The following is a 12,586-nucleotide window of genomic DNA, read 5'->3' as shown; positions in this document are numbered from 1 at the left end:
TTGAGTTCCATTAACATCAATAATTCCAGTAATCCACTTGATGTTCAGTTCCTCAGATGCTGGCAGTGCATGAAGACTCGTGTTCATTCTTGCAGCAGAACATTTGGCGACATTTTAGAGTTTTTAGATCAATTTAGATGAATTTTGGACAAATTATAAGTCATTTCGGACACATTTAAAGTCTTTTTTTAATTCCATTTTAATAATTTTGGCTGTGGTTTGAGTCATTTTGAAGATGTCTGAGTTCCATAAACATCAATAATTCCAGTAATCCACTAGGTGTTCAGTTACTCGGATGCTGGCAGTGCATGAAGACTCTTGTGTTCACTCTCACAGAAGAACATTTGGAGAGTTTTTGTTTGTGGTTCAGATATTTTCAGTTCTCATCCTTTCTACATATCGTAACTATTATTACTACTATTTTATCATTATTTTATTACTACTATGGTTTTTGGACATAAGCTGCTGTAACAATGTGATTTTCCCCTGGTGTGGAGAGAAATAAAGGACCATCTTATCTTATATTTCAGAGTTTCTAAGGCCAGTTTGGACAAATTATGATCAATTTTTGATGAGTTTTGAGTTATTTCAGACAGATTCTAAGTCATTTTGAACAAATTTTCTAAGTCAGAACTCCTGCGAAAATGTAAACAAAGCAGTTCCGTGCATCACGATATCCATCAGTTCTTCATAAAGTCACGAATACCAATGACTTGCATGCAGGTATGAATCACTTTACAAGAAGATAACGGATTATGTTGCACAGTTTTTACAACTTAGGCCAAGCAACCGGCAGATATTTTCGGTGTTTTGCCCTGTTCTGAGAGCTTTATTATGTCTAATTCACCTCGATGGGAATGGCTTTCCTTTTCTGTGAAGCATCAGAAGAGTCTGACTCTTGGGAGTCATAATGAAGGACAAAAAGTTAGTGAATGTAGCACAATCAAAGGTGGAGTACAACCACTGAATGGAAACAAAGCCGTCTTATAGCGCCACGCAACATATTCATCCACTCCACTCACCAACTATAGTTCCACGTAACCAGTTCTGATGTAACAATGAACAGCTGTAGGTTGATGACGTCATAAACCGAGGACCTACTGTATACAGTTTCTAGGTTTAGACACTCAATTAAGACCTTTATCCGTCCCAGAAGTCTCTGTCATGGTGCCTGTTGCTAGCTAAACCCCCACATTGCTCTCTGAAACTTAGCACTCCCCAAAACTTCCACTCTTCCACATGGCTCTGAACAAACCTGGACTACCTGAACAGACTCTGGGTCTTCAGACGTTTTATTGGGTCACAGCAGCATCACGACACAGGACCACACATCAATGACATCCACTACAAGTCATGACCACAAAATAAATTAACAAACAGAAAAGTTCACATTGAGAGTTCTTCAGTGCACATCAGTTTTAAGAGCTCCACTTGAGAAATAAATACAATATTCATGTTTCAAAAAAACAAATTATCGGTCATGTTTGGAAAACAAAGGTTTACTGGACTGGATGGAATGTGATGGATTTACCTGTGGTCCATAAACCAGGTGTGTTCCCTTCATTCAGCAGCTACATCTCACCTATCTACTCACAAACAAAATGTAAACACGTTCAATTACAGCATTTTCACCGATAAATAGCATCTCATAATTCATTTCACAAGATATATTCGTCCCTATTTGCATCGCTGTACGCCTCCTTTTTATGTTACATTAGCCTGAAAACTGACTGTGGCTAGCTCCTCTTATCAGTTAGCGTTACTTTAACAACTCACTTAGAATATCTGAGGATGTTCTGAAGGGATTTCCAAATCGTACTGCAAAATAAAGACATTTCAGGTGATTCCATCTGTGAGAAGTCTCAGATCAAAGTGTTTATTAATCTGCCAGAACTTCAATCTGATTCATTTTTGTTTGTCTGTCGTCACAATTTTGGCCAGGGATGCGAATATTGAATAGTTTCATTTTGGAGACATTTGAGTTCCATCAACATCAATAATTCCAGTTATCCACTGGGTGTTCAGTTCCTGATGCTGGCAGTGCACGAAGACTCTTGTGTTGACTCTTACAGCAGAACATTTGGTGAGTTCAAATCGTGACTCACACATTTTAGAGGGTCACTTTAGACAACGTTTGAGTCATTTAGGACAATATTTGCTCGTTTTTGGATGAGTTCTGAGTCTTCCTGGACAAACTAAGATGCTTTGATCAGTTTTGGACAAATTCTCAATCATTTTGAAAACATTTTCATCTAATTTTGGAGAAGTTTTGAGTCATTGACTCGACTAATTTTTGTCTGTCGTAACAATTTGTGGCCTTGGATATGAATTTTGAATAACTTTCCCATTAAATCATCTGCAGCGTTATTAATCGACGGGCAATAACACAAACTGAGCAAAGCAAACATGACTTCAAATGCATGAGTTCTGGTCAGAGGTCATTAATCTCCGAATACGTCTTTGTCATGGTGCCCGTCGCTGCTAAACCACTGCATTTTCCATATTTAAAATACTTATTCTAGCCTTTTTTCTACCATATTTTTATGTCAGATGTCACACAGGTACAAACTGAACATAGTTCATGTTGGTTTTGTGTTTATTTTAGTCAACAGACACAAGATGTGGGCTTCATAGATGACTCTAGTCTCTCCCAGTTTGTCGTAAACTCATGAACTATGGTTGGAGGTCATTAAGCATCCCAGAAGTCTTTGTCATGATGCCTGTTGCTAGCTAAATTCCCACAATGCTCTATGCTTTCCAACATGAACTGTAGTCTGAGTGACACTTCCTCTGGTCTCTACAGAATTAAACAAGAAGACGCTCCACCTGGTGGAACAACCAGGAACTACAGCTGACCTATGATACATTTACTGACATCTTGTACTTTGCTTCTGCCCTAAAACCATACATCAAGTCTAAAAACTGTCCAAAATCAACGGGTTTCAAATCGGTCCAGAAGCTACTCTGAAACTGGCCTCAAGGGAGACTGAACAAGACTGAACCCAAGTCCCAAACTGGTCCAGAATCAGTTTTGAATTTGCCAAAAGCTACTTTCAGCTACCATGTATGAGTTAGCTCTGGTCGGAGGTCAATAACCTCCAAGAGTCTTTTTCATGGTGCCCGAAGCTTGTCCAAGTTTACTCAAAATCTCTCCAAAATCACTCAAAACATGTCTGAAATTACCACTAGCTTGTCCAGAATGACTCAAAATTTGGCCAAAATGACTGAAAAATTGTCCAAATTAACTTGAAACTAGCCCAAAATGTCCAGAAACTTGCCCTCGAACTTGCCTCGACTGAATGAAACCTGTCCGATACTTTAGAGTCTTTGGAAACACCTTCAGAACAGCTAAACGCTAACAGAGAAGAGGCTCAGCTCCAGGATTAGAAAGTATAAACGGACATCTATCCCTTATCTAATCAGTACGATGCCCAACCACGGATGGACAGGAAGTGGGGCGTGACGGGTGGAGGGAGTGGAAGCGTTGTGGGAAGCGTTACTCTGTCTGGGGGACGGAGATGGCTGGGCCTTTGGGGTCGTCGAAGCGGTCCATGGTGCGGAGCTGCATGATCATGTGGAGGCCGTAGGTCAGGACCAGGACCATGAGGAGGCTGGTCATCAGGCCCATCCAGATACCCGGAGAGAAGAAGCCGGCACAGTCGCTGGCGTACGAGAAGTCGCCTCCACTCACGTTGAAGCCCTGGATCTGTGGGGAACCAAAGAAGAACGGGTCAGTTTTTAAAAATGTTCTGTACAACATCTGATCCGTCCATGTAGACACAGTTAGGAGGCGTTAAACTATTTTATTAACCCATAACTGGTGGCATTGTCAATAATACCTCATTTTGAATCTTTGGCAAGTTTTTGGATCTTTTCTTGCAATTTTGCTTCTTACAGAAATGATCTGCATCTTTTCGTAGTAATTTTCTTATTCTGGTGTTGAATCTTTTTGTGGCAATTCTGAATCTTTTTGGGGTAATTTTCAATCTTTTTGGGGTAATTTTGAAACTTTATGTGGTAATTTAGAATCTTCTTTGTTCATTTAGAGTCTTTTTGCAATAATTATTCCTCTTACTGCAATGACATCTTCTCTTGATGTCTCTTTTTGGGGTGATTTAAAATCTTTTTGGTGTGATTTTGAATCTTTTTGTGGCGGTTGTGAATCTTTTTGTGGTGATTTTGAAACTTTTGGTGGTAATTTAGAATCTGTTTTGTTCATTTGGAGTCTTTTTGCGATAATTATTCCTCTTATTGCAATGACTTTCAATCTTCTGTTGATGAGGTCTCTTTTGTGGTGATTTTGAAACTTATTCCAGTGATTTTTAATTCCCTTGTGGTGATTGTTGGCTGCCAGAACTAGTATTATTTCTAACTTCCTTCTAGCAGTGCTTATAGACATTCAGTCTCACCTGGAAGTCTTTGAAGGAAACCCTCCACTGGATGGCCGGATCTTTGGATGACCAGGGGAAGAGCAGCGGCCATCGGAAGTTGGTGACGGACTCGCAGCGGTAGGAATACTCAGCGGGAGCGTAGATGTTCCTGCTGCCATTAAACCTGGCCTTGACGCCGTCGTACTCCAGCTCCACGGCGTCCAGCGTGAACCAGCGACGGGCCGACACCTTGTAGTACCGCTGGCTCATAGCAAACCTGAAAACACACGGAGAGAGAGGCTTTAAATAAAAAAGGTCTGAAAGCTGCATTCTCTCTGACAGCCACCAGGAGGCGACTGCTCAGGTTTGACTGAACAGAAGTTAATGAGAAAACGAGATGACGTTTTACTTCATCTGTTCCCTCAGTGAATGTTTTTATCTTCAGTTTCTGCTCTCAATCTCTTGTTTTAAGTTTCCTTTAATACAATGTGGTGTTAATTTAGTAAATTATGGCCCAAAGAGAGGAAAATAGATGATGAAGCAGAAGATGTTTCAGTCTGATCAGCCCTTCACTAATTACATCCATGTTCAAATGCTATGTCAATTCAAGATTTTGTGATCATTTTTCATCTTTTTGTGGCGATTCTGAATCCTTTTGTGGTCATTTCAAATCTTTTGTTGCTGATTGTGCCACGTCATGATTTTTCTTTCTGTTGTCATTTTGCCTTTTGTTGTTGTGATTTCCTCTGTTATGTTGGATGTTTTCATGCTTACGATTCTTTTTTTGGTATCTTTTCTTATTATTTTAGTGACTTTTAATCTTTTATAGTGATTTTAAATCTTTTAGATTTGTTGGTGATTCAGTTTCTTACTGTAGTAAGAATGTTTTTGTGTTCATTTTGCCTCCTATTGTGGTGACTTTGATGCTTTGTGTAGTCATTTGGAATGAATTACCGTATTTTCACGACCAAAAGGCGCACTGTACCAAAAGGCGCAGTCTCAGTTATGTGTGCCATTACTGTATTTAACACACACATAAGGTGCACCTGATTATATGGCGAGGGTTTTATATACAATCCACGCCCACACTTCCCCCTTTAACATTCTCATGGTGTCCTCTACTACGTCGGCCTTACAACAACAACACACACACAAGCATACAAGTGTGCGTATTTAAAAATAGAGCGGGAGCAAAACTGAGTTTGGTTGTGCTTTATTTAAGTATTGATTACAAAGTACTAACATTTTTTTTAATCATCAATAGTCGTGGGCATGGTAAAACACACGGATTAAACAAGCACACAAGTGTGCGTATTTAAAAATAGAGCAGGAGCAAAACTGAGTTTGGTATTCACATTTTTTTTTACCGGTAATCGTCATCAATCAAACCCATGGAAGTCCTCATCCTCTGTTTCTGAATTGAACAGCTGCGCTAAACCTCCATCAAACATGCCAGGTTCACTTTCTTCACTGTCAGAGTCACTTTCCGTGCCGTGCGGCGCCTCGGAAACGATGCCGGCTTTTGCGAAAGCTCGAACAACAGTGCCAGCAGACACGTTAGCCCAAGCATCTACAATCCATTGGCAAATTGTGGCGTAACTCGCCCGGCGCTGCCTTCCACTCTTAGTGAAACTGTGGTCTCCATCGGTCATCCATCGCTCCCACGCCGCTCGCAGCCTTACTTTGAACGGCCGGTTCACACCGATGGTCAGCAGTTGGACAGCAAGCTCAGAGTTCATTTGCTTCACTTGCTTTTTCACATCGGCTGTGAGATGGACACGCATAGAGTCACAGATCAACAGCGATGGTGATGCGTGGAAAAAACCACCTGGTCTACGTCCGCCTTACAACAACACACACAGGACGCACTGCACCATAGGGCGCGCCGCACAATTTGAAGAAAATCTAAGACTTTTATGTGCGCCTTATGGTCGTGAAAATACGGTACTGGTAATTTTGCCTTTTTATGGTGATTTTTTTGTGGTACTTTTGAGTGTTTTTTGGTACATTTTGCCTCTTACTGTATTGATCTTGAATGTTAATCTACTGAGTTGTGATTGGTGTGTGTGTGTGTGTGTGTGTGTGTGACTTACACCACTTTGAAGCTGTTGTGTCCGAGGACTTTCTCATAGTTCAGAACCAGCCTGCAAATGAAAAAAAACATTTGACACAGCATCAGTTACCATGGAGATCTAACTACACAGCATCAGTTACCATGGAGATCTAACTACACAGCATCAGTTACCATGGAGATCTAACTACACAGCATCAGTTACCATGGAGATCTAGCTCCTCAGCATCAGTTACCATGGACATCTAGCGCCTCAGCATCAGTTACCATGGACATCTAGCGCCTCAGCATCAGTTACCATGGAGATCTAACTACACAGCATCAGTTACCATGGAGATCTAGCTCCTCAGCATCAGTTACCATGGAGATCTAGCTCCTCAGCATCAGTTACCATGGACATCTAGCTCCTCAGCATCAGTTACCATGGACATCTAGCGCCTCAGCATCAGTTACCATGGAGATCTAACTACACAGCATCAGTTACCATGGAGATCTAGCTCCTCAGCATCAGTTACCATGGACATCTAGCGCCTCAGCATCAGTTACCATGGAGATCTAGCAGGTTAAAGGAAAGCCACCTTCATGATACTGGAAACTAACTGGGCTCAACATACTAGCTGACCCACTGATCTAACATCATAGTTCAGACCTCTGGAGTGAAGCTGAAGGTAGCTGTAGGTAGAACCTGAAGGTAGAACCTGAAGGTAGAACCTGAAGCTGGAACCTGAAGGTAAAACCTGAAGGTAGAACCTGAAGGTGGAACCTGAAGGTAGAACCTGAAGGTGGAACCTGAAGGTAGAACCAGAAGGTAGCTGCAGGTTGAAGTTTATATCCCACCTGGCTCTGGTTTTGTCACACTCTGATCCGTGCAGCTTGACGCTGGCTGAGTCTCCGAATGTGGACGGGGTCAGATCGTGTTCCTCCCACTCGCGGTTCCTCAGGATGCTGACGGACAAACCTCTGGCCCAGAGCAGGATGCAGGAGCTGTCATCCTTCTGCAGGAAACATTCAATACAGAAGAAACAGGTAGATTATTATTAAACCCTCTCAGAGAAACCAGAAAACACTCAAAAACTGCTTTCAGACCTAAAAATTCTTACTGTGGTGAAGAAAAATATCCAGAAACGTCCTGGTGTTCTGAGGAATAACTTCACATGTAATGGAGATCGTTCTGGATCAACTGGAGGTACTGGCTTCTCTGGGCTTTCTGCAGCATTTGGTTTTATTACAATTTTTGTGTCATTTCTTAATTTTTAGAAGAATTTTTGCATCTTTTCATGTCATTTTTGCACCTTTTAGTGTCAGTTTAGTACCTTTTACTGTCATTTATGCATAGATTGACTATGTTCATTTAATCATTGTCTTACATTTGATTAGCAATTCTTTTAATCCGACAAAGTTAGTAAGGGTGATTAGTCAAACATGTGACACTCAGAAGGTAAAAAATTACCCTGACTAGTCACTTTTGCATCTTATTGTGCAGTTTTTGCATCTTTTTGTATCATTTTTGCATGTTTTAGTGTTATTTTTGCTCCTGTTAGTGTGTTCTTTTGTCTTTTTGTGTCATTTTTGCATCTTTCAGTGTGATTTTTGCAGTTTTGGGGTAATATCCTGCATCTTTTAGTGCCATTTCTTGTGTTTTGCACTCTGTTTAAGTCTGCACAGTAGACATTTCCTCATTTTCTCTCTTTCATGTTGTTCTGTTTCCACAGAGCTGCAGAACCTTAGATAAATAATGAACCACAGTGAGGAAAACTGAGACAGGAGCAGTGAATTAGGAGGCTTAAGCTAATAAAAAAACGATCAAACAGTGCCAGTAGCTGACCTTGAACTCTACCGGAGCGTAGACTTTGGACTTCTCCATCATCTTCCGCTGCCTCTCTCGCTCCTTCTCTCTCTCCCGGTATCCTCCTCTGGCCTGAAGCAGAGATCGACCTCCTCCCAGACCGGCCTCCATGGACAGAGACGCCGCCTCCTGGACAGAAAACAACGAGTCTGAGCGAAACGCAGCAGAAACCGGCAGAAATCCCCGACAGATGAACCGTGTGGAGTTTAGACTGACCCTGGAGGGCCGCAGGGCCGTGTAGATGGCCGTGTACGGAACCGCCTGAGTCTTCATGATGCTCAACACCTGACCGATCACCTCGTCTACACAAACAAACACGTCAGCACACACCACCACAGAAACAGTCTGAAGGGAATCATGAGATTTACCGAGAGGCAGACTCACCGTTTCCACCGAGAACCTCTTTAGCAGACATCAGATCAGCCCTGAAGCACAGAAAAAGACAAAAACGGCACAATTAGAATCAGAAAAAGTGAGAAAAGAAGTCAGAATGGATTCATGTCTCTGTGGGGTTTCAGTTTAGAAATTTAATTCCATCTAAATGGAGAATTTGGATATTTTTCCCCACCCCAAAATCAGCAACTTGTTCTGCTTTAGAGCGAAAAACTCTAAATTTAGGAAAGAGAGTGAAAACAACGAAAAAAGTCTGAAATCTTCCACTACCAGCGCGAATGTTTGAGGTAAAAAAAATACACAAATGTTCATAATATGACATTAAAAGTTGAAATGAGACAAATAATGTAAAAATAAAAACAAAGAAAAAACAGCAAACCTGAGATAAATATAGAAATTCCTAAATTAAAAGGCAAATATACCAAATTAAAAGCTTACATTATGAGATTAAAAAGTACAATAATATAAAGTCAGAAACTCTGAGGTTTTCTGACTTTTTTTAAAAATCTGACATTATAAATTGAAATTATGAGATTAAAACATTTAAAAAATGTAAACAAACTCAGAAGGTTTGAGGTAAAAACTAAAAAAAAAAGAAAAAGTTGTAAATTGGAGATAAATATAGAAATTCCTAAATAAAAAGGTAAAAATTAAAAGTTGAAATCACGTGAACAAAAAGTACAGTAATACAAAATCCAATTCAGAAAAATTTTGAAATTTCAAAATTAAAAGCGGAAATTATTAGCTTCAAAATTTACAAAAAAAATAATAAAGTGTGGCAAAAATAGCAAAAAAAAAGTATGAAATTAAAAGCTGAAATGAGATTGTTAAATTAAAAGTTGTAAATCTAAAATAAATGTAGAAATTTCACTAATTAAAAGGTAAAACTACAAAATTAAAATTTGAAATTAGAAGACTTTAAAGTAAAAAATTAAATCAGAAATTTTGAGCTAAAAAGTTTTTAAAAAATCTGATAAGATATATAAAGACAGATCAAAAATAAGTCTTAACACTAGAAATTGCATCTTTAAACATGTCTCAGTGTCTCTTCTGACTGTCTACTTGCTGGTTCCTAGCCCCGCCCCCTTCAGGAAGAAGACTCCCTCTGATTCAGGTGGTTCTGTTGCTGTACCGACCCGATGCCGTAGGGCAGCCTGAACACCAGCAGGGCCGGAGACGAGGCGTTGAGCCTCAGTTGGCTCAGCGTCTCTGGGTCCATGTACAGGGGGGACGTCTCCAGCTGGTCCTGGAGCTGACCAATCACAGCGTTGGAGGCGGGCCAGGACACGGCAGGTAACACCAGGGGGGAGGACGAGGAGGTGAGAGCTCCCTGAGACAGAAACAGACCTGAGGTCACATGAAAACCTGCAGAACAACAGATTTAACGATGGAGGTTTAACCATGGACAGACATTACCTCCAGGTTTGGAAAGACGCTGTCCTGCTTGTTCCCAAAAGCTCCTCCGTACATGGTGAAGTCCTCGATGCTCATCTGAGGAAACCCACAAGAAAACACGTCAATAAATATAAAAAAATAAACTGTTTATCTACTTAAAGCTTCTACTGACTGTTTGAACAGCTTTCATTTGGAATTTGGGAACTTTTGGAGTCCTTTGGAGAAGTTTTGAGTAATTCTGGGAACTTCTTGAGTTATTTGGAGAAATTTGGGGGTCATTTTGGGAACTTCTGAGTTATTTTGGGCACTTTGTGAGTTATTTGGAAAAATCTTGAGTCATTCTGGAAATTTTTTGAGTCATTTGGAGCATTTGGGAACATTTTCAGTCATTTTGGGAATTTTTTCAGTCTTTGGAGAAATTTGGGGAGCTTTTTGAGTTATTTTGGGAACTTTTTGAGTCAATTGGAATGATCTAGAGTTATTTTGGGAACATTTTGAGTCATTTGGAGAAATTTCTGGGACTTTTTCAGTAATTTGGAATATTCTTGAGTCATTTTGGGAACTTCACATTACTTTGCAGTGACAGTCATTTGGAGAAATGTAGGGAATTTTTGGAGGCATTTTGGGAACTTTATGAGTTATTTTGGGAATGTTTTGAGTCATTTGGACACATTTTGAGTCATTCTGTCAACTTTACATTACTTTACAGTGACATTACAAATTTCAAACTATTTAGTAAATTCCAATAAGTAACCATATAAATGTTTATTTTTTCCAGTTTCCGTCATTCTGTTGTACTGACAGAAGACATCTGTGAGTTCTCTCTTTCATTCATGTGCCTCGGAGCTGCAGGACTTCAGATTAAAAATGAACCACACTGAGGACAAATGAGAAGGTGTGTGTTTGTTGTGTGTTCGTTCGTTGTGTACCTTGTCCTGCAGGAACAGCACCACGTTTCTGGGACCGACATCCAGAGCTTTCTCCAGGTAGGACGCCAGCTGCTGCTGCCCCACGATGTGACCCGCTGTGGGGGGAAACTGTCGAGGAGCAGCGGTCCTGGAGGAGGAAGCAGCGTTTACACAAACATGAACCTGCATTAAGAGTGTCTCCAGAAAAATGGACTAAAAGCTGCAAAATTCAGAGCAGAAGCAAAGTAACTACAGTTTTCTGCTGCATAAAAATGAAAAATAAACTATTTAAAGATGCAGCTTTTCAAAGTCAGAGAAAAAAGGGTGAGTTTTGGACTTGTGAAGCCAATTTACTATTATTATTAATATTATATTATTTGCATGTATATGAGTTTCAGAATAAAAGGCTTTGACCCCAGTATAAAGTGTGACACCTGTACTCAGCTACAGATTCTGTCTATTTGGTGTTCAAATGGACGTCAGGTCTCTGACTCCTGTAAGACCCAAAAAACAGGGGAAAAAGAGCAAAATTAAAATTAAAAAGTAACAGGAAAAAGTAAAAAAAAATACAAACACACACATGGAATTATTATGTGTGTGTATATATATATATATATATATATATATATACACACATAAATTATTATATATAAATACATATAAACCCAAATACAGAAAAAATGAAGAAAATAAAAACAAAATAATAAATTACACATATATACCGCGACCCTAGTGAGGATAAAGCGATGTATGGAGAATGGATGGATGGAGTTATATATATATATATATATATATACACACACACACACACACACACACACATATGCATATGAAATAGAGAATAACACATAAATAGAACTCGAACGTATTTCTGCTTCAGTCAGCTTTCCTCTTGGGTTAAATATTAAATGTTAGCATCTGAGCTACACAGCTCCTCCTGTAGGCGGATGACAGGTGTAACTGCACCTGTCCTTTATTAGGGTTATTAAACACTGTCATGCTGCTATTTAAACACCGTATTTTACTAATTAAACAGCTTAAATTAAACATTATTCCAGCTGATGTTGGTTCGTATGTTATCGCTGAACGGCTGCAGCGTCTTTAACCCGCTAACCGTTAGCCTCAGACCAGCCGCTGAACCGCCTCCAGGAGCGGATTAAACGGTACATTCTGAACATTTCTCACCCCTCGCTGGTCCATAGGATCAGAGGAACCTGCTCGTCGCAGCTCCCGGAGGTCAAGACGCTCAAGAAGCCGAATAAACCGAGAAAAACGACCGAAGCCGCAGAGATACTGCGGAGCTGCGAATACTCTGAAGACACCATCTTTACCTCTGTAGTCTGACCGCTGATGACGTCGTGACGTCCAGCGGGATCACGTCATAACGCATGAGAAGAAGCTCTGCAGAGATGGGTCTTCATCTTCATCTTTTGGTGTCATTTATGCAACTTTTAGCACTATTTTTGCTTCTTTTAGTGTCATTTATGCATCTGTTCATGTAGTTTTTGCATGCTAGTGTCATCTTTGCATTTTTAGTGTCATTTTTACATCTTTTGGTGACATTTTTGCATCTTTTATATCATCTTTGCATTTTTAGTGTCAT

At 40.1% G+C, this 12,586-nt stretch overlaps 1 protein-coding gene across 1 annotated transcript; it reads right to left on the bottom strand.

The window, feature by feature from the left end:
* Positions 1-1,274: 1,274 nt before the first annotated feature.
* Positions 1,275-12,347, bottom strand: atp6ap1a (ATPase H+ transporting accessory protein 1a). Its single transcript, XM_051949209.1, has 11 exons — positions 12,169-12,347; positions 11,005-11,131; positions 10,097-10,171; positions 9,817-10,010; positions 8,672-8,712; positions 8,504-8,589; positions 8,267-8,416; positions 7,279-7,436; positions 6,464-6,514; positions 4,410-4,647; positions 1,275-3,706 (listed from the first exon to the last, which is right to left on the bottom strand). Exons 1-11 carry the CDS (start codon positions 12,306-12,308, stop codon positions 3,497-3,499), a joined length of 1,470 nt encoding a protein of 489 aa, XP_051805169.1. The 5' UTR covers positions 12,309-12,347; the 3' UTR covers positions 1,275-3,496.
* Between the last annotated feature and the right edge of the window lie 239 nt (positions 12,348-12,586).

Source organism: Acanthochromis polyacanthus, chromosome 6 (genome assembly GCF_021347895.1).
Source record: "Acanthochromis polyacanthus isolate Apoly-LR-REF ecotype Palm Island chromosome 6, KAUST_Apoly_ChrSc, whole genome shotgun sequence".
In the NCBI taxonomy this organism is placed as follows: domain Eukaryota; kingdom Metazoa; phylum Chordata; class Actinopteri; family Pomacentridae; genus Acanthochromis; species Acanthochromis polyacanthus.
Note: the sequence above shows the minus strand (reverse complement) of the source record. Positions and strands in the feature narration are given on the sequence as shown.